The following is a 25,883-nucleotide window of genomic DNA, read 5'->3' on the forward strand; positions in this document are numbered from 1 at the left end:
AATTTTTTTAATTTAATTTCAATTTAATTTCAATTTTTAGTTTAATTTTAATTTAGTTTACTTAATTTAATTTTTAATTTAATTTTAATGTAATTTCAATTTTTAATTTTAATTGAATTTAAAGTTTCAACCGCCCAAAATACTTCTCTATGTGATAATAAGATCAGGGGGGGTTTTCCCACCATGGCCATTTTTAACCCCCGGCGCCACCCCAAAAATGCACCAAACGGAAGGCAAAACATTTTATTCAATGGAGAGGGAAAGAAAATTAAGGTGCGTCGGCGCCCGAGCGCCACATTTAGCGCCCCGCAGAGGGGACTCCCCAACCACATATCCCAAGTCCAGATTCACTCAAGAAAAGATGAAAAGAGTGGCCGAATTGTCCGTCATCGACACGGCAAAGGTTGAGGAGGGGGCTGTCGCGGAAGAGAGTAGCGGGCATGCCAAACGGGAAACAACCCCCCCCTCCCTATATATTTTTTAAAATTATCCTTTCCGACAGTAGCGAAAGGATAATGATTAGGGATTGTGCGCACCCCAAAAAAAGTACCAAGGATGCCGATGCACCGCAGGTTCTAGCTTGTCCCGCGATGTGGTCGACTCTTCGATTGGTCCGCGCTGTAGGGTCCCGGGTTGAAATCCGCAGGGCAGAAATGACTCGCAATTTTGAAACTGAAGCAGCAGATCTGACGGTTTTTCCGCGGCGGGCAAAATCGCCCTCGTTATAAGGGAGGTGGGGAACTCTTTGGCACAGCTCCCTCTCGCCAGGCCGGCAAAAGATTTTTGATGCAGCTGATCGTGCAGGAAATGAGACAGAAAAGAGGAACGAAATAACGGAACGCAAAATTTGGGGAGGGGAATGCAGGAGTCGATTCTGGGACCCGGCACGAGATTAACGTTTCCAAAAAAAAAACCAACCCCGAGGGGAAAGAAAATGAGGTACAACACCGAAATACATAGAGCACCCTGTCTCGTTGTTCTTTTCGTCAGTTTCAGTCTGGATAAACACGGAAAGATGTAAAAAAAAAAAGGGGGGGGGTTTAATACATTCCGCGAGCGACTGGATTCGGGGTTGCGTTTTCCTCTCCGCCGCTTTCTCTCGGTCCCTTCTCAATCCTGCTCGCCAGCTGCCACAGCATGTCATTCCCCCCATGAGACATCATTTACGTCTCTGTCCTCAGCTGAGTGTTTGCCGCCGGCGGTGACTCCGCCGATGTGCCACGAGGTTCGACTTCTGTGAAAAGTTCTTCCCGCACGTGAGACACTGGAAGGGCACGTCCCTGCTGCGCAGCTTCGGGCCTTCGGGGCTCTCCTCCTCCCTAGTTGGAGAGTCAGCGAGGCTACGTTGGCTCCCCAAGGATTCCCCAGAACCTCGATGGGCAAAGGGGGCGTGGGTTTGGGGTGGCTTCTCTTGCGGCCTGGCCCTCAGCTGTCGGCGGGCGAGATGTGACTCACCCTCATCGACGGACAATCCTTGTCCTCCCGGATTATCCTCCTTCTGCTCGTCGTCCTCATCCTCCTCGGGCTGCTCGCAGTCCCTTTCCCGGTGAGCGAGGAGCAACCGTTCTTCCCGGAAGTTTTTCCCGCAGGCGGCACATGCAAAGGGACGCCGGCGCGGCGCCCCACCATGGACTCGTTGGTGGGTGAGGAGGTTCTGCTTGAGGCTGAAGCGTTTCCCGCACACCGAGCAGGCGAAGGGTTTTTCTCCCGTGTGGATCCTTTGGTGGATGATCAGGTTGTGCTTGAGGCTGAAGCCCCGCCCACATTCAGCACAAACAAATGCCCGCTCGCCGGCGTGGCGCTGCTTCTGGTGGCGCAGCAGTCCCAGCGGCTGTCCAAAGCTCTCCCCACACATGGCGCACTTATGCTCCTCATCCTCCACTTGGCTGTGGATCACCAGCCCATTTTCGTCACCCGAGCTTTCCTCCCACGACGGGAAAGCGAACGGCGGCTCTCCTGGCGGAGAACTTTGGCGCGTCCGCCCTGCCATCTCCGCCTCTTGGTCCATTGTGATGCCCCGTTCTGCAGAGGAAAACAAAGAAAAGAGCATCAAAGATAGGTGCGAGAGAGGACGATAATTTGTTCGGGCATGAGAAATCAAACTGCTCAGCGCGATAATCCTCTGGTAAAGTCGGCCATCTGTAATTTCCCGTTGCGGCAATTTTTTAAGGCTCGGGGGGAGCGAAATGCCAAATTTGGTGAGATGGGGAAAACGACTGTAGGAATCCCGACGAAAAATATTACAAAAAAGAGGCCGTGCAAGATCAAATCGCCTCGACCAAAATAAGATACAAATTTTGCGAATTTTAGTTTCAACGAAGAATTTGGCAATGGATTCCATATCCAAATTTGAAGGTGTGGGATTTTGGTAGGTTTGTGAAGGGTGGAGTGAAAATATAAAAAATTATACCCGGGGGAAAAAAAATAAAATAAACTTTGTGGGCTGGGGGATTCTGGGAGTTGATGTCCCCAAGTCTTAAATGCAACGCTTGGACCGCCTTGCTGTATTTCATTTTTACCAATTTTATTTTGGTTATCTCTCTCTCTTACTCATATCTATAACCCCCCCCCCTCTCCATCCACTCATCTCTTATCTATCATCTTATCTTCTCAGTCTCTCTCTCATATATATAATTTTGGCAGTCGACGGATATTCTTTGCTTTAAATTTGTGGTTTTCAACAAGTTTGCTTCTACAATAGACTATTATACTTCCCAACTCTCTGTGTGAGTATTCATTGGAATCTAATTGCTGATTGGTTGTCAAGTCAGACACACTGCTCAAAAAATAAAGGGAATACATAAACAACACAATATAACTCCAAGTCAATCAAACTTCTGTAATTTCAGAGATTGTTGTGCACATTCAACTTTGTACAGAACAAAGTATTCAATGAGAATATATCATTCATTCAGATCTAGAATGTGTTCTTTGACTGTTCCCTTCATATTTTTGATCTTTGTGTATAGAATGGAATAGAATATAAGAGTATAAAATAGAATATAAAATAGAATACAAAAGAATGGGAAATAGAATAGAGTATAAAAGTGGCGCTCAAGGCGGCAAGATGCGCGTACCATGCCGCCTTGATTGCATCAGCAGAATCTCATCCGGCCGCTCTGTTCAGGGTGACCCGCTCCCTTCTTAACCAGGGGGGAGTTGGGGAGCCCTTGCAGAGTAGTGCCGAGGACTTTAATACATTTTTCGCTGATAAAGTTGCTCAGATCCGGGCGGACCTCCGATTAGATTGCAGTCGACTGACAACGAGTCCTCGATCCACAGCTCACATTAGAGAAACATCTTTCAGCTGTGGCGAGGGGGGGCGTTTGCCCAGGTTCGCCTGGTGCACCAGTTGAGGCCCTATTTGGACCGGGAGTCACTGCTCAGTCACTCATGCCCTCATCACCTCGAGGTTCAACTACTGTAATGCTCTCTGCATGGGGCTACCTTTGAAGAGTATTCGGAAACTTCAGATCGTGCTAATGCAGCTGCGAGAGCAAGCATGGGCTTTCCCAAATATTCCCATATTACTCCAACACTCCGCAGTCTGCATTGGTTGCCGATCAGTTTCTGGTCACAATTCAAAGTGTTGGTTATGACCTATAAAGCCCTTCATAGCACCGCACCAGGATATCTGCGAGACAGCCTTCTGCCGCACGAATCCCAGTGGCCGGTTAGGTCCCACAGAGTGGGCCTTCTCCAGGTCCCGTTGACTAAACAATGTCAACTGGCGGGACCCAGGGGAAGAACCTTCTCTGTGGTGGCTCCGACCCTCTGGAACCAGCTCCCCTCAGAGATTAGGATTGCCCCCACCCTCCTTGCCTTTCGTAAACTGCTTAAAACCCACTTCTGCTGTCAGGCATGGGGGAACTGAGACATCTCCCCCTTGCCTATGTAGCTTTTGTGTATGATATGATTGTGTGTATGTTTTTATATATTGGGGTTTTAAAGACTTTTTTAAATGTAAAATTGTTATTTTTAGATTTTAAATATTAGATTTGTTACCATGTATTGTTTTTTATCACTGTTGTGAGCCGCCCCGAGTCTACGAAGAGGGGCAGCATACAAATCTAATAAATAATAATAATAAAAATAGAGTATAAAGGAATAGACTATAAAATAGAATATTAATGAGTGGGAGATAAATGGAATAGACTATAAAATAAAGTATAAATAGAAAGTACGATACAGAACACAAAATATAATACAAAATTGAATAAAATGTTAAATCAAATAGAATATAGAATGGAATAGAATATAAAATAGAATAGAATAGAAAATTAATGAATGGAACATAGAATGGTATAGAATATAAAATAGAGTATAAAATATAAAATAGAATAGAATATTAATGAATGGGATATAGAATGGAATAGAATACAAAATACAATAGAATATAAAACAGAATGGAACAGAATATAAAACAGAATCCAAAATAGAATAGAATTTAAAAGAATGGAATATAGAATGGAATAGAGCATAAAATAATAGAATATAAAATAGAATACTAATGAATGGAAGATAGAATGGAATAGACTTTTAAATAAAGTATAAAATAGAAAGCATGATACAAAACATAGTACAAAATCAAATAAAATATTAAATCGAATAAAATATAGAATGGAATAGAATAAAAAAGAGAATGGAATGGAACAGAATATAAAATAGAATATTAACAATGGAGTATAGAATGGAGTATAGAATAAAATATTCTATACCAGTTTATATTCCATTCATTAATATTGAATGTATAATCATTAATACTGAAGTATAAAATAGAATATAAAATTAGAATATTAAGGAATGGTATATAGAATGGAATAGAATACAAAATAAAATGCCAGCAAATGCTGGGTGGGGAATTCTGGGAGTTGAAGTTCAGATACCTTCAAGTTGCCAAGGTTGGGAAACACTGGAATAGAGTATAAAATAGAACATAAAAGAATAGAATATTAGTGAATGGAATATAGAATGGACTAGATACAGGGGTAGGCAAAGCTGGCTCTTCTATAACATGTGGACTTCAACTCCCAGAATTCCTGAGCCAGCATGACTGCCTCAGGAATTTTGGGAGTTGAAGTCCACAAGTCATAGAAGAGCCAACTTGCCTCCCCTTAGACTAGAAGACCTCCAAGGTCCCTTCCAGCCATAGGATTCTATGATCTTGGGCAGGGGGTTAGACAAAGTTGGCTCTTCTATGACTTGTGGACTCCAACTCCCAGAATTCCTGAGCTAGCATGAGTGTCTTCTGGGAAGGCTCAACCAGGCCATAAATTTGTGTAGGCCGGAGTACACGTGAACTTCAACTCCCAGAATGACATTCTGGGAGTTGAAGTCCACAAGACATAGAAGAGCCAGCTCGGCCTACCCCTGGACTAGAATATAAAATAAAGTAAAAAATAGAAAATCAGAAAATGCAATACAAAATAGAATAGAATGTTAAGCAGAATGGAATAGAATATAAAATAGAGGACAAAATAAAATATGAACGAATGGAACAGAGAAAGAGAATATAAAACAAAGTAAAAAAAAAATACAAAATACAAAACAAAACAGAATATTAAATAGAATGGAATAGAATATAAAATAGAGGATAAAATGAAATAAAATATTAACGAATGGAACATAGCAAGGAATAGAATATAAAGTAAAACAAAACAGAATAGAATATTAAATAGAAGACTATAAAATTATACAGAATATTTAAAAAATCTCCTCAGGATAGAGATTTTGGGCCTAGCGTTCTGGGAAGGCTCAGCCAGGCCATAAATTTGTGTAGGCCAAGGCTAGGCCGAGCTGGTTCCTTCTATGACACGTAGACTCCAACTCCCAGAATTCCTCAGCTAGCCTGACTGTCTCAGGAATTCTGGGAGTTGAAGTCCACAAGGCATACAAGATCCAGTTTGGCCTAACTCTGGTATAAGCCCGATCACAGCCAGGTTAGGATTACCTCACGAAAACAACCAAGCCAAGAGTGCATGAAGTACTTTCTCCCTCTCCTATCACTGGATGACGTAACCTAGTTGGATCCCAAGACGTCTGCACGGAAAAACAGCTCAGAGAGTGCTGAGGCCCGCACAAATCCTTCCTCCTCCTCCTACAGCCCTGGATGATGTAACCGAATCGGGTCGTAAAACCTCTGCAAGGAATCCCCCCCATGACCATTCAACCCTGAGCTGCTAATTTCACTTGAGTGACCAATTGAGGTTGCACTCAGCCAAAGGATCCCAATTCAAAGACTGTGGTAGCCAATTTTGGGGATCATATGGCCATGCCAAAGGATCCTGCTTTGGGAAAGATCGTGGCACCCCGATCCTGGATCACACAGCTCCCCTAAAGGATCCAAATTTGGGGAGGAACGTGGCATCCATTTTCTGGATCCCACAGCCTCCCATCCGATCCAAATTCAGGGGAAAATGTGGCACCCCTTTTCTGGATCCCACAGCCCCCCCAAAAGGATCCCACTTGGGGGGGAAAACAACATGGCACATTTTATTTATTTATTGGATTTGTATGCCGCCCCTCTCCGCAGACTCGACATTTGAGGTGGCGATTGTCCAAAGGATCCCAATTCGAAGAAGAAAAACGTGGCTGCCATTTTTTTGGATCCCTGCAGCCATGCTAAAGGATCCGGCTTTGCGTAAGAACGTGGCGCCCCTCTCCTGGATCCCAAAGATCCAAATTTGGTGAGGAATCTGGCACCCATTTTTCCGAATCCCACAGGATCACCCACCCCCCAAGGAGAAGGTGGCACCCATGTTCTGGATCGCACAGATCCCAATTCGGAGTCCAAAAACATGCCCATTTTCCAGATCACACTCCCCCTCCAATAATCCCAATTCAGGCTAGAAAACACACAACTCCACCCCTCCCAGAACCCTCCTAAAGGATCCCCCCCATTTTCGGGGATCCCCCAGATTCCCCCCTTCCTCCCCCCAAAGAAACCCTGAAACCATCATTTTGAAAAGCAAGCAAGCAACCGAACTGGCATGCAACTCAAATCGTTTTGCAATTGTTTTTTTGGGGGGAGGGGCTGAGTGGGAAGAAAAAGGAGGTTCAGGGGGCCAGAGCCCCCCCAAGCAGGACCCCATTGCCCCCTTTGCAAATCCACCCCCCTCCCTCTCCTCCTCCCCAAATTGATTGCAACCTGCAGCCAAAAAACTGCCCAAACCTGTTTTATTTTTCCTCCTTCCCTGGTATTCCAATGACGTCATCCCATCGATCTCACCTGGCGTCCCAGTGGGGGGGAGCAGGGGACTACAAATCCCAGCATGCCAAGCAGCGCCTTCCTATTTTTAAAATTTTATTTTCTTTAAACCTGCCTGCTGCAGCTTTGGGGGGGGGGGCGAGGAAAGGAAGTTGGGAGGACAAATAAGATTTTTTTGCAAAGCTTTTGCAAAGGTTGATATTTTTTTTTTGCAAAGCTTGGTTGACAGGCAGGAGAGATTGATTGACATGGGCGGTCTGGGGGACGCCCCCCTCCCTCCAACCCCCCCCCCCTTGGCAATTTAGTCGGCTTCCCTTTGAAGGTCAACAGCCCTCCCCCCCACTCCTTGCGAAGCCAGGCCCCCCTCCCACTTTGCAAAATAAAAGAGGAAGGGGGTCTTTCCTCCCCCCTTCCCTCCCTTTTATTGCATTGCGTTGCATTTTTAATTGTATTTTTTGGGGGGACTGCCTTGTCTTTATAATTTTATTTTTCATTATATTGCCTTTTTATTATTTTTTGCGTTGCATTTTTAATATTTTCTTTGCAGTGTGTCGCGTTTTTAATTTTTTTTTTTGCATTGCACTGAATCTTTAATTTTTTTGCATGGCATTTTAAACTTTATTTACTGCATTGCATTTTTAATATTTTTTTTGCGTTGAATTTTTAATTTCTTTTGCCATTGCATCGCATTTTTTATTTTCTTGCATCGCGTTGTATTTTTAAAATATTTTTTGGTACTGCATTGAAGTTACTTTTCCATTGCATTCCATTTTTAAATTATGTTTCTTTTGCACTGCATTGCATTTTCAATTATTTTTTCCAGCATCGCGTTGCATTTTTAATTTAATTTTATTTTTTGCATCCACGTGCAACCGGACCCCCACCCCACCCCGAAAAACATCACCCAAGCCCCCCCCCTCACCTGGATCCGTTTCGGGTTCCGTTGGGCCCCGCAGCCGCCCCACGCGGGATCTGCGGCTGTGCATTATGGATTTTCTTCCTGCAAAGAAAGGGGGGGGTGAGAAAGAGGGAGGAGGAAGAGGATGAAATGAGGGGGGGCAGGAGGAGCCCCCTCCCCGCAATGGACCCCCCCTTTGCAAAAAAAATTGCCACCTCCTCCTCCCACGCGGGAAAAAAAAGAATGAGAAAGAGAGGAAGAGGAAAGGTTGGGACTGGAGGGGCGGGGCTACCTTTCAAGGGGAGGAGGGTAAGAGGCCCTTCCCACTTCCCCCCACGTCCTCCCCCCACGTCCTCCCCCCAAGCCGCGTGGCTTCCAGTTCCGCAGGTTCCTCCCTTAATGGGGAGGGGAGGAAGGAAAAAAGGGGGAAGGGGAAGGAACAGAAAACGGGGGTGGGGGGTGGGAGAGAAGGAAAAGGAAGGAGAGGGAGGGATGGAAGAAAAAGAAAGGAAAAGGAAGAGAGGGAGGGAAGGAAAAGGGAGGAGAAAGAGGAAGGAACAGAAAATGAAGGGAGGAAGGAAAGAAAGAAGGGAAGGAAGGGGAAGAGAACAAGGGAGGAACAGAAAAGGGGAGGGAGAGAAGAAAAAGAGAAAATCAATGGAGGGAGGAAAGGAAGGAAAAGGGGAGGAGAAAGGAAGGAACAGAGAAGGAAGGGAGGAAAGGAAGGAAGGAAGAAAGACAAAGAAAGGAAGGGAGGGAGAGGAAAGGGGAGGAGCAGAAAAGGGAGAGAGGGAGGGAAGGAAAAGAGAAGAAAGTAAAAGGGAAGGAAGTGGTGGATGGAGGGAAAGAAGGAAGGAAAAAGGGAGGAGAAAGAGGAAGGAACAGAAAAGGGAGGAAAGGAAGAAAAAGAGAAGAAAGGAAAAGGAAAGGAAGGAAAAATGGTGGAGAATAAATAGGAAGGAAAAGAGAGGGAGGGAAGGAAAATGGAAGGAAGGAAAAGATGGACAGAAGAAAGAAAAGGGAGGGAAGGAAAGCAAATGAACGGGGGAAGGAAGGAAGAAAAAGAAGGGAACGGGAGGGAAGGAGGATGGAAAAGAGAAAAAAGTATGAAAGAAAGGAAAGAGGGAGGAGGAAAGAGAAAAAAAAGAAAAAATGGTTGCTTCCTGGGCAAACCCCCCACCAGAGTTCTTCCCCACCCTTCTCTTTCTCTCTCTCCTTCCACCTCCCCCCCCTTTGGAAGAATGGGAGGAGGACTACACCTCCCATGTGGCAGGGTCTCCCGTGAGGAGGAGAGGGGCTCTCCTGGGGATCCGGATTGGGCCGGTGGAGGTATTTCGCTGAGCGCACTCACTGCTCCTGCAGCTGGAGGCTCCTCCAGGGGGGCTGGACTAGATGACCTCCAGGGTCCCTTCCAACTCTATGATTGGTGAATGCTGGCTGGGGAATTCTGGGAGTTGAAGTCCAGATATCTTCAAGTTGCCAAGGTTGGGAAACACTGGTCTAGATGACCCCCAGGCTCCCTTCCAGCTCCATGATTGTTACCTGGAGGCCTGTGGCCTCTTTTGCACCTTTCTACTGGGTTACTCCCAGGTTACTCCTACGTTACTCGCAGCTTCCGTTCTGGCGAAGAACTGGGAAAGTCTGCTCTCACCCCCACCCCCGATTTCAATTAACCAGGAATTGACCCGGTTTGTTTGGACGCAAAGCTAACCCTGGCTTAATTTGGACCTCGTTGGACAATGTAAACTCTATTCTTGGGCTCCACCATTCAGACGTTCGGCCGCTGACTCGTAGTTACGACATAGTTGTGGCCCTGTGATCCCTGATTGCGACCTTTCCAACCCAGATTCCACTGAACGACTCTGCGAGTCGCTATTGGACGTCATGGTCGTTAAGTGGGGAAACAACATCATGGAGTCATATTTTTTCAGGGACTTTTGGACGGTCGTTAAGCGGACCATTGTAAATGGAGGACCGCAAATCACTTAGTAAGTTCCTTGAGTTGTATCAATCGTTGAGAGTAAATTTCACGGGGTTGGACCAGATGACCTCCAAGCTCCCTTTCCAGCTCTGTGATTGGAGGCCTCAAACGTTACTCCTAGGTTACTCCTACTTTACTCTCTGCTTCCGTTCCGGACAGGAACTGGGAAAGTCTGGTCTCCCCCCACCCACCTAATTTCAATTAACCTTCCCAACCGAGAGTTGCGTCCTTAATCGTTGAGTAAATTACAACGGGTTGGACTAGACAACCTCTTATTACCTTTCGATGCTGTTAGTTCAGATTTTACACCGGAAGCTCCATCCTCCATCTGCTGCGGCGGCTGCCTCGCACATGCGCAAAAGGGGCTCCCTTTAAAGCCTGCCCTAGTTCCCCGCGGCTGCCTTGCCTTCGTTGCCCCTCCCTCCCCTCGCCCTTTGTGGCAAGCTTGGGCTGCAGCCACTGGACGCGGCCGCCGCGGAGGGCGTCACTGCCAGAACGAAGAAAACGGAAATGAGCTCCTGCGACCCTTGAAGGGGAGGCAAAAAGCGACCGGCCAATCCGCAAGCGGCGAATATGACCCGACCCTTCCGGTTTTAGCTCGTTTTTTTTAACCCCCACGTCGATGCGGAGCGAAACCGGAAATGGGGGTTCTGAGGAGACGGAGGTTGCTTTGGAAAAACAAATAAAATGAAATAAATGAAACAAAATAAATGAAATAAAATTAAATGAAATAAAAAATAAAATACATAAAATAATAAAAATAAAATAAAAATAAAATACATAAAATAATAAATAAAAATAAAGGGAACACTCAACACATCCGAGATCTGAAGGGATGAAATATTCTAATCAAATATTCCATTTGCACCTCAGCAGGTGAAATGGACTGTCAATCAGTGTTGCTTCCTAAGTGGAAAGTTTGATTTCACAGAAGTTTGAGTCACTTGAAGTTATATTGCGTTGTTTAATTGGGATCCCTTTAATTTTTTGAGTGGTGTATATCAATAAAATAAAAATAAAATTGAAAAATAAATACTGGGAAAGTCTCGAGCATCGAAGCCCAGAGGAATGATGGAAGGGACCCTAATAGTCCTCAATTAATGGCCAATATTTAAGTGAGGGATGAGCAAAGGGTATTTGTGCCCCTTCTGGCGGTTTTTTGTGACAGCTCTTCAGGGAATCTCTACAATGGATCGATTAAGTAGAATAGAGAATTGAATTAAAATTAAATAGAATGAGAATTGAATATAATATAATTGAATAAAATGAAATTAGAATAGAATCAAAATAGAATAAATTAAATAGAGTAACAGAATTAGAATAGAATGAGAATATAGAATAGAATAAATTAAATAGAATTAGAACAGAATGAGGCTAGAATAGAGAATAGACTAGAATCAGAATAAATTACATAAAATCAGAATAGAATGAGAATAAATTAAATAGAATAGATTAGAATAGAATGAGAACATAATTAAACATTGGAATTAAATAGAATGAGAATCAGAATTGAATATAAAAGAATGAGAATAAAATAAGGATAGTAAGAATAGAATAAAATAGAATCAGAATAGAATAGACTTAAATATAATAGAATTAGAATAGAATGAGAATACAGAATAGAATAGTTTAAATAGAATCAGAATAAAATAGAACAGAATAGAATCAGAACAAATTAAATAGAATAAGAATGAGACTTGAATATAATAGATTAGAATAGAATTAAATAGCATGAGTAGAATTAAATATATTAGAATAGACTAGAATGAGAATATAGAATAGAATTAAATAGAATCAGAACAGAATTACAGTAGAGAATTGAATTAAATAGAATGAGTCTAGAATTAAATATAATAGAATTAGAATAGAATGAGAATATAGAATAGAATCAGAATAAATTAAATAGAATGAAAATGAACTATAATATTAGAATAGAATGAGAATATAGAATAGAAAGACTCAGAATAAAATTACAGGAGAATAGAGTTGAATTAAAGAGAATGAAACAATAGAATTAAATAGAATAGAATTAGAATAGAATAACCAAGACTATAGAATAGAATCAAAGTAGAATAGAATTAAATAGGATTAGAACAGAATAAGAATAAAATTAAAGAGAAATTAAATATATAAAAATATAATAAAATATTATATAATATAATTAAATAATAAAATAGAATTAATTATTTATTAAATAAATATATAATATAAGGGCAGTAGAATTAGAATGGAATGTGGATATAAAATAGAATAAAATAATAATCAGAATAGAATAAAATAATAATCAGAATAGAATAAATGAAATAGGATTAGACTAGAAAAAATAAGAACGAGAATAGAATTGAGAACAGAATCAGAATAAAGTAGAATTAGAATAGAAATAGAATAGGAGACTAGGCTAGAAATAGAATTCAATCGTAGAATTAAAATGAATAGAATTAAATCAGAATTAGAAAGGATGTAGGACAGAAAAGAACAGAGAACAGAATACCGAATAAAACCGAACAGAACAAAACAAGAATTACAGAACAGAATACAGAATAAAACCGAATAGAACAAAATGGATTATAATTATAATCAAAGTTAACATCTACCTCTTTATTTATGTTATTTTCTTTCTTTTAAAAAGTATACAGTAGGAAATTGGTGGAAACACAAACTAAATGCACTGCGTTCCAGCCCAGAGCTAACCCCTGCGCCCATTGACCGATGTCGGGAATCGGAAGCGGGCAATCTGGCTTCTTCTCAACCCCCTCCCCATCTTCTGACACCCCAAATTCTACTCTTTCTATAAATAGAGTACAGTGGTACCTCTACCTACGAACGCCTCTACTGACGAACCTTTCTAAGTAAGAACTGGGGGTACAAGATTTTTTTTTTTGCCTCTTCTCAAGAACCATTTTCCACTTACAAACCCAAGCCTACGAAACTGTCACTGGAAAAGGTGGGGAGAAGCCTCTGTGGGGCCTCTCTAGGAATCTCCTGGGAGGCAACAAGGCCTCCACCCTCCCTGTGGTTTTCCCAATCGCACACATTATTTGCTTTTACACTGATTCCTATGGGAAAAATTGCTTCTTACAAACGTTTCAATTTAAGAACCTGGTCACAGAACGAATGAATTCGTAAGTAGAGGTACCGCTATATTATCCTATAAATAGGAAAACGACGAGCCAAGAGTGCAGTGCGGTGCTAACACGGACAGTCACACTTTGCGTGCGGGGACTCAAATGGCACGGCTCTCCCACCGAGAGATCTCTGGGTATTTTTGCGGTCTTGAGAGACAAAAACCAGAGACTCTCCCCTGTCCTGTCCATTTTTTGTACGCCTGTTGTTATCGTTGTTGTTGCATAGATCACTGCAAAAACCGACGTTCCTGTATTGATTTCATTGCAGCGGGGGGGGGGGGGAGGACATTATTTGTGGAACCCGCCCTACTCATTTTTTTTACTCCCCGCTTGGTCCTTCTTCCTCCGTGAGAGATGGCCCTTGGAGACCGAGGAAGGGTTAACGTCACGAGTTAAACCTCTGCCTGTCGACCTTGGGACACCACAATTTTGCTCCACCCCGAAAGATGACCATCCGTCTGGAATCCAATCGGGTCTCCCGAATAACCACTGAAGTCCCTTCCAGCCCGGTCGTTCAGTATTCCAAACACTTCCCCCCTATTCCCCTCCGTGTGCCGTGATGCGACGCCCGAGTCTCTCCAAAAATCGTAACTAAGTGGTTATCGTCTCCTTGCTGGTTGTCGGAGACCTCGGGGTACAATGTCAGGTCTCGCATCCCCCCCCTGAAAGACAACTAAGGCACCTTCTGCCAGCCTCGGAGGCACCTGCGTCAATTTTGTGTGTGCCCTCGTCCGAGGAAAAAACGTGGAATTCGAGCGTGATGGAAGAGAAGCCGAGACTAGACTGTGCGGCGATCGAAGATGAAACCCCCCTTCGCTCTCCTCTAATTTGGTCACTAAATCTTTTTGTGTGCGGAAAATGTGTAATCGAGCATGATGGGCGAGAAGGCGAGACTAGGCCGCGCGGCGATGGAAGACAGACCCCCCCCTGTGCTCTCCTCTAATTTGGTTGCTGAATCTGTTGGACCGAGTATCCTGGGTGGAGTCCCCCATCCACCTCGACACCCCCCACCCCCGTCGCGTTCCTGTGGCTGCGCTGATGCGCCCGCATGTTTGACCCTTGGCTGAAGACACGCGGGCAGAGCGGGCAGGCATATGGCTTCTCGCCTGTGTGCAGGCGTTCGTGCGAGACGAGGTTGGACTTCTGGGAGAAGCGCTTGGGGCAGCGCGGGCAAGCATAAGGTTTTTCCCCGGTGTGGATCCGGATGTGGGCAACGAGATACGGCTTACAACGGAACTGTTTGGCACATACAGGGCAGACGAAGGGGCGGTCAATCACTGGCTGCGGCGGAGGGAGGACGCCGGCCAGCTGGGGCAACGGCGGGAGCACGTCAGCAGTGTGACGGACGGGTGGGAAGGCGTCGAGGCCTAGAACCTCGGTCGGTGGGCGCGGCGGTCCGGTGAAGATTTCCCCATTGAAGGCATCGAGGGGATGTGGGCCGCTGAGAGGCTCCCGCGAGTGAATTTTCTGGTGAGAAATCAGGTTCGGTTTGTGGCGGAAACTCTTCCCGCACTGCGCACAGACGTACGGCTTTTCCCCGGTGTGGATATGGCGGTGCGACGCCAAGTAGGCCTTGCTCCCAAAGGATTTGCCGCACTCTGGGCACTGGTAACGCCGTTCCCCCGTGTGGACCTGCCGATGAGCAAGGAGATTCGGTTTGTGACGGAAGCTTTTCCCACACTGTGCACAGGCGTATGGGCGGTCGTCGGGCGGTCGTGCAAAGGCTTCGGACTTCGGCACTGAGCCGCCGATGCCCTCGCCTGCCATGTGCGCCATCTGGTGAGTGACGAGCTCCTCCCAGCCATGGAAACTCCAACCACACTGGTCGCAAATAAACTCCCCATTGCTTGGGAGGCCTGGAGCCTGGTGTCCTGGGAGGGGCTGCGGCCCGTAACCGAGCGCCCAGGGGTTAAAGGTCGGCGCCGGTGGGCCCTGTTGGTGCAACGCCATCTCGGGCCAGAAAGGTAGCGTTATGTCCCCTTGGATTCCGGGGAAGGGACCCATCTCGCCTTCTGGGGGTCCGGTGAATTCTGGAACACGTGGTGAAGATCCGGTCACTTGTGGGACGACGCGTGGATACTTCCGGACATGGAGACGGCGGTGGGCGGCCAAAGCGACACGTCCCAGGAAGGTCCTCCGACATTTGGGGCATTTGTAGGGTTTCCGAGGAGCGGGTTTCCATTCCGGGCTTCCGCTTTCTCCTTCCGACATTCCTACAGACCGCGAAAGCGGGCGTTTGAGTTTCTTTCGTGGTGTGGAAGAGGGAGGAGGACCGCGAGGCATCTCATGGTCCGGCTCCTGCGTTGGACCTGCGGAAAGAGAAAAGACATCACTTTTTCTACAGCTTCCTTCCCTCCTTCCTTTCTTTCTCTTTCTTTTCCCTTCCTTCCCTTCTTTTTCTATCTTTCCTTCCTTCCTTCCCTTTCTTTTCTTTTCCCACCTCCCTTCTTTCTCCTTTCTTTCTTTGTCTATCCTTCTTTTTTCTCTTTTCTTTCTTTCTCTTTCTTCCCTTCCTGCCGTTCCCTTCTTTCTTTTCTACCTTCCCCTTCTTTTCCCCATCCCTTCTTTCTCCCTTTCTTTTCCCTTCCTTCCCCTTGACTTCTTTCTTTCCTACCTTCCCTTTCTTTTCTTTTCCCACCTCCCTTCTTTCCCTTTCTTTCTTCCTTCCTTCTTCCTCTTTTCCATTCCTTCCTTCCTTCCTCTTTCTTTCTTTGTTCCTTCCTTCCCCTTTTCATTCCTTTCTTCTTTCTTTTTCTTTCCTTCCTCTTTCCTCCCTTCCTTCCTACCTACCTTTCATTCTTTTCCTTTTTTCCTTTCTTTTCTCCCCTCCCCCTCCCCTTTTCTCTTCTCTTTCTTTTCCTTCCTTCCTCTATTCCCTTTCATTTTCACTTGTATCCTTCCCTCTTTTCTTTCTTTCCTTTCTTTCCTTCCTTTCTCTGCCTTTTTTCATCCTTCTCCCCTTTTGTATTTTTGTTCCCCCTTTTTATTTTCTTCCTTTCTCTTTCATTCTTCCTCCCTCTTCCTGCAAGTTTCCTTCCTTCCTTTTTTCTTTCATTTCCTTTCTTTTCCCTCCTTCCCTCTCTTCTCTCTTTCTTTCTTTTCCTTCCTTTCCTTTCCTTCCTCTCTTCCTTTTCATCTTTTTTCTTCTATCCTTTCCTCTTTTCTTTCCTTCCTTTCCCCCCTCCCTTTCTCCTTTCCCTTTCTTTCTCTTCTTTCCTTCCTTCCTTTCCTTTTTGCCCTCCTCTTCTCCTCTCCCTTTCTCTCTTCTCTTCTTTCCCCTTCCTTTCTCTTTCTTTTTCCTTCCTTCCTTTCCTTCCTATCTTCCCATTCATCTTTCTTTCCTCCCCTCTTATTTATTTCCTTCCTTTCCTTCCTTTCTCTTTTCCTTGTTTCCTTCCCATCCCTTGTTCATTTCCTCTTTTTCTTTTCTTCCTTTCTCTTCCATTTTTTCTCCCTTCCTCCCCTCCCTTTCTCCCTCTCCTCTCTTCCCTTAATTCCTGTCTTTCTTTTTCCTTCCTTGCCTTTCCTTCCTCTCTACCCTTTTGTCTTTCTTCTCCAATCCTTCCCTCTTTTCTGTTTTTTCCTTCCTTTCCTTCCTTTCTGTCATTCTTCCCTTCCTCCCACCTTTCCTCTTTTTGTTCCGTCTTCCTTTCCCTTTCCTTCTTCCTCACTCTGCCTGCAAGTTTCCTTCCTTCCTTTTTTCTTTCATTTCCTTTCTTTTCCCTCCTTCCCTCTCTTCTCTCTTTCTTTCTTTTCCTTCCTTTCCTTTCCTTCCTCTCTTCCTTTTCATCTTTTTTCTTCTATCCTTTCCTCTTTTCTTTCCTTCCTTTCCCCCCTCCCTTTCTCCTTTCCCTTTCTTTCTCTTCTTTCCTTCCTTCCTTTCCTTTTTGCCCTCCTCTTCTCCTCTCCCTTTCTCTCTTCTCTTCTTTCCCCTTCCTTTCTCTTTCTTTTTCCTTCCTTCCTTTCCTTCCTATCTTCCCATTCATCTTTCTTTCCTCCCCTCTTATTTATTTCCTTCCTTTCCTTCCTTTCTCTTTTCCTTGTTTCCTTCCCATCCCTTCTTCATTTCCTCTTTTTCTTTTCTTCCTTTCTCTTCCATTTTTTCTCCCTTCCTCCCCTCCCTTTCTCCCTCTCCTCTCTTCCCTTAATTCCTGTCTTTCTTTTTCCTTCCTTGCCTTTCCTTCCTCTCTATCCTTTTGTCTTTCTTCTCCAATCCTTCCCTCTTTTCTGTTTTTTCCTTCCTTTCCTTCCTTTCTGTCATTCTTCCCTTCCTCCCACCTTTCCTCTTTTTGTTCCGTCTTCCTTTCCCTTTCCTTCTTCCTCACTCTGCCTGCAATTTGCCTTCCTTCCTTTCTTCCTGTTTCCTTTTTCTTTCTTTCCTCTTCTACCCCTTTCTCTCTTCTCTTTCTCCTTTCTATCTTTCTTTTCCTTCCCTTTCCTTCCTCTCTTCCCTTTCATATTTTCTTCTATCCATTCCCTTTTTCCTTCTTTTCTTTCTTTCCTTCCTTTCTGTCTTTTTCTCCTCGCTTCCTTCCTTCATCCCTCCCCCCTTTCATCTTTTCGTTCCCTTTTTCTTTTCTCCCTTTCATTCTTTCTGCAAATTTCATTCCTTCCTTCCTTTTTTTACATTTCCTTTCTTTTCTCTCCTGCCCTCCTCCCTTCCCTTTCTCTCTTCTCTCATTCTTCTATCTTTCTTTTCCGTCCTCTCTTCCCTTTCATCTTTTTCTTCTATTCTTCCCTCTTTTCTTTCTCTTCTTTCCTTCCTTTCTTTTCCCCCTCCCATCCTCCCCTCCCTTTCTCTCTTCTCTCTCCTTAATTTCTTTCCTTTCCCTTTCCTCCTTTTCTTTCTCTCCCTCTCTTACTTTTTTTCTTCTATCCTTCCCCCTTTCTTTTTTCATTTTTGTTCCCTTCCTTGCCTTCCCGTCTTTTTCCCCTTGTTTTCGTCCTTCTTTTCGTTTCCTTTTTCTTTCCTTCCTCTTTCATCCCTCTTCCTGCAAATTTCCTTCCTTCCTCCGTCTCTTCCCTTTCATCTTTTTTCTTCTATCCCTCCCTCCCTCCCTCCCTCCCATCCTTCCTTCCTTTCCCCTGCCTTTTCCTTCCTTCCTGTCTTTTTCTCCTTGCTGCCTTCCTCCGCCGTTTGTTTTTTTCATTTCCTCTTTTTTATTCCTCCCTCTTTCTTCAAATTCCCTTCCTTCCTTCCCTCCCTCCCTCTTTATAGGTAGCATTTCCAAACCATCAATCTTTCCCAAATCGAATCAAATCAAATCAAATCAAAAATAAATAAATAACTCTCCTCTCGGAATCTGGGAGGGGGGGGGGACAATGAACCCGATCCAGATGCAGATTGACCGCCAGACACCCCGAGACCCCTCCCACACACAATGTCCAGACCGGAAGCCTCGCCCCCCTTACCTGGACGCTGTCCGTCTTGCCCTTGACGTGGCCCGACACCGATTTGGGGCACCTCCCCTCTCGCGAGCTGGGACAACACTTGTGGGATGGACAGGAGACATTCTACAAGCACGGAAGGAGCAACAGGTTGGACTAGATGACCTCCAAGGTCCCTCCCAACTCTATGATTCTCTAAGAATCTCCTGCTTCAGTAGGGGGGGCTGGACTAGATGACCTCCAAGGTCCCCTCCCAACTCTGATGATTCTCTAAGGGTCTCCTGCTTGAGTAGGGGGGATGGACTAGATGCCCTCTGAGTTCTGTCCACTCCACAGAGATTTTACCCAATGAGGAGACCAGCTGGAAGTTTTCAGCCATGACCTCTCGGTAGAGGTCCTTCTGCCAGCCGCTCAGCTCCGCCCACTCCTCGGCCGAAAAGGAGACCACCAGGTCCTCGAATCCCGTTGAGGCCTAGCGGGGAGGAGATGGAGGACGGCCAGGTGAGGACTTCACTCTTCTGTGTCTCTTTCTCCTTCCCTCTTTCTTTCTCCTTTCTTTTTTTCTGGCCTTTCCCCATCCTTTCTTCCCCTTTCCTTCCTCGTTTCTCTTTCTTTCTCCTGACTTCCTTCTCTGTTCCTTCCTTCTCCCCCTCCCTTTCTTTTTCCTCCTCCCATTTAACTTCCTTTCTCCTCCCTTCCCTTTTTCTTCCTTCATTCACTCGCTTTTTCCTTCCATCCTTCCCTTTTCCTTCCCTCCCTCCCTTTCTCCTTCCTTCCTTCCTTCCTTTTATTCTTTGTCTTCCTTCCTTTCCTCTCTTTTTCTTTCTTCCCTCCTTTATCCTTCCTTTCTCCATTCCTTCCCTTTTCCTTGCCTCTCTCCATTTCTTTTTCCTTCCTTCCCTCTCCTTTTTGTCCTCCCTCCCTCCCTCCCTTTTCTTCTTCCTTCCTTCCCTCCTTTTTCCTTCCATCTCTTATTCTTCCTTCCCTCCCTTCTATTTCATCCCTTCCCTTTTCCTTCCTTGCTTTCTTTCTTTTTTATTCCTTCCTTCCCTCTTTTTCTTTCCTCCCTCTTTCCCTCCCTTCTCTTTTCCTCATCCTTCCCTCCTTCCCTCCCTTTTTCCTTCTTTCCTTCTTCCTTTTTCTTTTCTCCCCTCTCTCTTCCCTCTTATTCTCCTTACTTTCTATCTTTCTTTTTCTTTTCTTCCTTCCCTTTCCCCCCACCTTCTCCTTTTCCTCTCCCTTCCTTCCTTTTGTTTTTCTCCCCTCCCTCTCTTCCCTTTTTCTTTTTTCCTTCCTTCGTTCCCTTCCCCTCCTCTCTTCCCTTTTATTTTTTTCAACCTATCCTTCCCTCTGTTCTTTCTTTCCTTCCTTCCCTTTTCCCCTCCCTCTCCTTTCCCTTTTCCTTCCTTCCGACTTTCTTTCCTTCCTTCTTTTCCTTTCTTTTCTCCCATCCCCTTCTCTCTTCCCTCTTTCTCCTTACTTTCTATCTTTCTTTTCCTTCCTTCTCTCTTCTCTTTCATCTTTTTCTCCTATCCTTCCATTTTCTTTCTTTCTTTCTTCCTTTCCTTCCCCTTCTGTTCCTCTCCCTTTCTTTCACTTCTTTCCTGCATTCCTCCCTCCTTTCTTCTCCTTTCTTTTCTCCCCTCCCTTTCTCTCTTCCCCCTTTTTCTATTTTTCCTTCCTTCCTTTCCTTTTCCCTCTTCTCTTCCCCTCTTTTTTCTCCTATCCTTCCCTCTTTTCTTTCCTTCTCTTTTCCCCTCCCTCTCCTTTCCCTTTCTTTCTCTTCTTTCCTTCCTTCCTTTTTTCTTCCTTCTTTTCCTTCCTTTTTCTTTCTTTTCTCTCCTCCCCTTTTCTCTTCCATGTCTTTCTCCTTACTTTCTCTTTTTTCCTCCCTTCCTCTCTTCCCTTCCATCTTTTTTCTCATATTCTTCCCTCTTTTCTTTCTTTCCTTCCTTCTCTTTTCCCCCTCCCTCACCTTTTTCTTTCTTTCTCTTCTCCTTCCTTTCTTCCTCTCCCTTCCTTTTCTCCCCCTGATCTCTCCCCTCTTTCTCCTTTCTTTCTATCTTTCTTTTCCTTCCTAATCTCTCCTATCCTAGCCTCTTTTCTTTCCTTCCTTTCTTTCCCCCCTCCCTTTGTCTTCTTTTCTTCCTTCCTCTTTATTTTCCTTCCTATCTTCTTCTTTCTTTCCTTCCCTTTCTGTTCTCCCCCTCCCCTTCTCTCTTCCATTTGTCCCCCTTATTTTCTATCTTTCTTTTCCTTCCTCCTATCCTTCTCCTTTTTTCCTTCCTTCCTTTTTCTTTCTTTTCCTTTCCTTACTCCCCCCTTATCTCTTCCCTCTTTCTCCTTACTTTCTATCTTTCTTTTCCTTCCTATCTCTCCTATCTCCCCTCTTTTCTTTCTTTCCTTCCCTTTTCTCCCTCCCCCTCCTTTCTTTACCTCCCTTCCTTACTCCCCTCTTTTCCCCATTTTCCTCCTTCCATCTCCTGGACCACAGCATCCTTCCGCGCTCCTCCTCCGTATCCCATCAGTCCCAGCCCGGTGCAAACAACAAGGGATCGCGGAGGCGGTGCAGAGCGAGTGGGCGTACGTCCCTCCTTTCCCAGCCCCCAGCTACCCACCCCTCTCAAAGGGAGAAAGGGGGCTAACGCGCGAGAGGAAGGGTCGGGAGGGGGGGTCGCTCCCGTGGGGGGTGTCGTTCCTGGGGCTTAAGGGGAGGGGGGCAAGCCCGTCCCTCCGACGGGAGGAGGAGGGGCCAAAAGGCGGAGGGGGGAGGGGGAGAGAGAGACCCGGGCTCATTCGGCCTTACCCTCGCGAGGGGGGGTGTCCCTCCGTCCGTGGCTCCTCTGACCCCCCACCCTCTCCCCAAAGGTGGGAGTAGTGGGGAATGGGGCGCAAAGGATGGAGAGGGGGGGGGAGAAGAGCTCCGCGGCTCCGGTCCTCTATGCGGCTCCTTTCCTTCGTCTTCTTTTGATTGACACTCCGAGGAGGAGGGGAGGGGGAGGAGGAGAGCGAGAGGAGCGGGAGAGCCGGACCGGCTGGGCCTACCTACCTGCGCGGGGGTCCCTCCGTCCATGGCTTCCCCACCCCCACCCCCCAAATAAAGATGGAGAGGAGAATTGTTGCCGACTCTTTGCTGGCAGCGCTGGTCCTCGGTGCGGCTGCTGAGCCCGCTTGGCCGGCTGCTCTTTTGTTAGCCTGGCAAAGATTTACTCCGAGGAGGCGGAGGAGGGAGCTAGCAGAGGCACGCCGGGAAGTGTAGTCTTTTTAAAGCCACGCCCTCCCTGAGGAGGAGGCGGACGAGGCCGACTCAGAAACACCCCCCCCCCCATTGCTCTCCTTGACGTCGTTTCTTCTACTCGCTGTTGCAAGTAGGGTGGGATTTTCGCGAGGAGGGGGGGGGAGAAAGAGGAGCGCTCCCCCAACCACTTTCTCTCCCTCCCCCCAGAAAAGAATTGGGTTGAAAAGGAAAGTGAGCGCTCCCCCCACACTTTCTCCCCCACCGGGCGGAAAGAGGGGTTTTTAAAGAGAAAGTAGCGCTCCTCCCTCCACACACACACTTTCCACGCCACCTTCCCACTTGGTTGTCGAGAGTTCCTCCCTACCCCCCCCCCCCTGGAGGTGGGGGGCCTCAATTCCATCAATCTAGCGAAGTTGGAGTTCCCGTGGGAAAAAACGGCAAAAAGTTCCCACCCTTCCCGAGGAAAAAGAAAAAAACTTTTTTATTGCGGCCTTTCCCTTTGCCCTCGCCAGATTAAAGGAGGAGGCGAAGTGGGCTCTTCTATGACTGATGGACTTCAACTCCCAGAATTCCTCAGGCAGCAAGGCCGGTCTAGGCCTAGGTGCTTCTATGACTTGTGGACTTCAACTCCCAGAATTCCTCAGGCAGCAAAGCCTGTCTAGGCCTAGCCGCTTCTATGAATTGTGGACTTCAACTCCCAGAAATCCTAAGATGATCATTGCTTGCTGAGGGATTCTGGGAGTTGAAGTCCATGTGGTATAGAAGAGGCAACTTTGCCTACTCCTGCTTCCAAAGAAAGGGGGGGGGGATGTTTTGCACTCGGAATGGAAGAATCATAGAAGGGAAGAGATAGAAGGGACCCCAGAGGTCATCCAGTTCAGCCCCCTGCTCAAATAGGAGCATCCACAACTTCCAGTGGTGGGCAGTTCCACCAGTTAATCCTCCTTGACCCTTTGCAAGTTTTCTTCCTTTTTAAAACTCCATGCGGCTTTGCTCAATTCATTTCCACCTTTCGCTTCTCGTCTCGGAAAATAAGTGCAAGTATATAAATATGCAAAGCAATATTATTGTTATTATCATTACCATTATTACTACTATTATTATGACTACTGTATTATTATTATCATTACTAGTTTTCTTTCTTTTAAACTCTGCCCAGCTTCGCACAATTCATTCCCATCTGTTGCTTCTCGTCTTGGAAAATAAATAATTATGTAAATATGCAGTGTTATCATCATTATTATTACTATTATTATTATTGCTATTACTGCTATTATTACCATTATTATTATTATTTATTAGATTTGTATGTCAGCCCTCTCTGAGGACTTAGTTAACAAAAACAAGGGAAAAATGTACATATCTCAGATTGGAATTCCAAACAAGAAGGGGATATACAGTATATATACAGTATATCCCAAATATGTTTTGTTTTTATTTTCCTCTCCGCTTTTTTTCTCATTTTGTTTTTCTCTTTGTCAACATCTATTGTGTTTGCAAGTTTTAATTTAAAATTAATGCCTTTGTTGTCTTGCATGTTGCTTTTATTTTTTTAAAAAAAAATCATTTCAAGTTTAATGTGGTTTGTTTTGGGTGTTTTGGTTTTTTTTTTTTAAAAAAAGGTCTTTCGAGAAAAGCCAAGGCCATGCTTCACTCTTCCATCTGCGCGGAAGATGGGAAGACTCTCACCAGCGGAGTGAATGAATGATTGGGTGATGGGATGGGATTTATAGTCTGCCAGGGAATGAAGGCTGTCAGGTGGCAGGAGCACACTGTGTTTTACATAGCGTGTATCTTTACGTTAGGGTTTTTAAAAAAGATTTTAAATTCAATTAATTGGATTGTATTAAAATTCTGATAGATCGATGATAGATGGATGGATAGTAGATAGATATAGATAACTATAGATAGATAGGTAGATAGATAGGTAGGTAGGTAGATAAATACATATGATAGATAGAAGATAGATACCACAGATAGATACTAGATAGTAGATAGAAAGATGAGAGGGAATAGTAGATAGACAGATGAAAGAAAGAGGGGACAGATACTACAGATAGAAAGATAGCTAGATATAGATAGCTAGATAGGTAGATATTACAAATAGATATAGATGAGAGAGAATAGGATAGATGAAATAGCAGAGAATAGGATGTAGATAGATACTATAGATAGATAGATAGATAGATAGATAGATAAATAGATAGAGAGAATAGGATAGATACTACAAATAGAGCAATGGATGATAGATGAGAATAGGATAAATACTACAGATAGACAGATGAGAGAATAGTAGAGATGAGAGAATAGGATGTAGATACTACAGATAAGATAGGATAGATACTACAAATAGATAGATAGAATAGCATAGTTACTACAGATAGATGAGAGAAATTGATAGATACTGATAGCTAGATAGATGAGAGAGGATAGATAGATACTATAGGATTGATAGATACAGAGATAGATAAATAAATATTATTTTATTATATGTTGTAAGCTGCTCCGAATCCTCAGAGGGGTGGCATAAAAGTCCGATTAATAATATGAAATATATCTGTTATGATTAAAAATTGATAAAATTATTTTTTTTAAAAGAACTTTCAACGTGTGTGTGTGCGAGAAACCCGAAGGGCTCTGCATTCGGCTTTCGCTCAGCTGTACCAATGGTGACTCGAAGAATAAAACCAGGATTTTTTTCCCGACTCGGGATCCCGATTTCATTTTCAGATGGTGTTTGGAAGTCAACAGCAGCGACATTTTCATTTTGTTGTTCCTCTCTATACTTTTTTCCCCATAAAATTTCATGACAATCCGATCGGCTTCCTGGGCCGCTTTAATCCCCTGCTTGCCACAACACAAAGCAGGGGGCAAAGATTTCTAGGATTGGGGGATAGATAGAGAGATATTGAATAGAATATAGATACTGCATGGATACATAGATGATAGATGATAAGAGATGGTAAGTAGGTAGGTAGGTATAGATAGATAGATAATGAGATAGATGGGTAGATACTGCAGATAGATACATAGATGATAGATGAGAGAATAGGATAGATGAAGATAGATGGTAGAAAATAGAATAGATATTTATTATTTAGATTTATATAGATACTAAGATAGATGATATAGATAGATGAGGATAGAAAGGAGCGATAGTTAATAAAGAGAATAGGGTAGATGGATAGAGCATTGAAGTTGCATGAAATAAAATTAAATACAACTCCATCATGACTTCTTAACCTTCACCCAAACAACTATCCCACAAACCCATAAAACACTACAAATCGATAAAAAGGATGAACAAATTCCACACAATCAAAAATTAAACCTCAAAATTTTCATTTCCACGGATCGTAAAGAGCTGAAATGCTGTAATTGGGTCGACAGGTCTGATAAATTTATAGATATGAATTCACTTCTTCGTTTCTTTCTCCTTCTTTCAATTCTTTTATTTTTTCCCTTTTGTTTTATGGATCCACTCCCCTATTTATCTCCAATAAAGATTATATTTTCTTTTTAAAAATTAAAAATACGTAGATAAATAAATAAAAGTAAAATAAATAAAATCAGTCAAAAAATAAGTCAAATAAATAAAATAAATAAAATAAGTAAGATAAATAAAATAAAATGGGTAAAATAAATAAGTCAAATAAATAAAATAAGTAAGTTAAATAAAAGAAATAAAATAAAATGGGTAAATAAGTCAAGTAAAATAAATGAAATAAATAAGTCAAGTAAATAAAATAAGTCAAATAAATAAAATACGGTAAGTGAAATAAAATAAAAAAAGTAAAATATATAAAATAAATAATTAAAATAAGCAATATGAACAAAATAAATAAATAATTCAAATAAATAAAGTAAGTCAAATAAAACAAATGAAATAAATGAAATAAATATGTCAAATAAGTCAAATAAATGAAATAAATAAAATAACTCAAATAAATACAATAAAATCAGTAAAATAAATAAAATAAGTAACATAAATCAAAAAAATAAAAGAAATCATATAACTAAAATAAATAAAATAAACATGCCCCACA

At 43.9% G+C, this 25,883-nt stretch overlaps 2 protein-coding genes across 3 annotated transcripts; both read right to left on the reverse strand.

The window, feature by feature from the left end:
- Window positions 1-229: 229 nt before the first annotated feature.
- LOC139175844 (zinc finger protein 239) lies at window positions 230-10,652 on the reverse strand. Its single transcript, XM_070767161.1, has 3 exons — window positions 10,366-10,652; window positions 8,130-8,207; window positions 230-2,022 (listed from the first exon to the last, which is right to left on the reverse strand). The coding sequence occupies exons 1-3, from the start codon at window positions 10,412-10,414 to the stop codon at window positions 1,178-1,180; spliced, it is 972 nt and encodes a 323-aa protein (XP_070623262.1). The 5' UTR covers window positions 10,415-10,652; the 3' UTR covers window positions 230-1,177.
- A 2,011-nt stretch (window positions 10,653-12,663) lies between these two features.
- On the reverse strand, window positions 12,664-22,098 carry LOC139175842 (DNA-binding protein REPIN1-like). 2 transcript variants are annotated; one of them, XM_070767159.1, is made up of 4 exons: window positions 21,649-22,098; window positions 18,945-19,071; window positions 18,624-18,725; window positions 12,664-15,520 (listed from the first exon to the last, which is right to left on the reverse strand). In XM_070767159.1, the coding sequence occupies exons 1-4, from the start codon at window positions 21,670-21,672 to the stop codon at window positions 14,151-14,153; spliced, it is 1,623 nt and encodes a 540-aa protein (XP_070623260.1). In that variant the 5' UTR covers window positions 21,673-22,098; the 3' UTR covers window positions 12,664-14,150. The 2 variants fall into 2 exon arrangements, with proteins under 2 accessions (XP_070623260.1, XP_070623261.1); XM_070767160.1 differs by lacking the exons at window positions 18,624-18,725; window positions 18,945-19,071 and having other exon boundaries at window positions 21,649-21,812.
- Window positions 22,099-25,883: the final 3,785 nt, after the last annotated feature.

Source organism: Erythrolamprus reginae, chromosome Z (genome assembly GCF_031021105.1).
Source record: "Erythrolamprus reginae isolate rEryReg1 chromosome Z, rEryReg1.hap1, whole genome shotgun sequence".
Classification (NCBI taxonomy): Eukaryota; Metazoa; Chordata; class Lepidosauria; order Squamata; family Dipsadidae; genus Erythrolamprus; species Erythrolamprus reginae.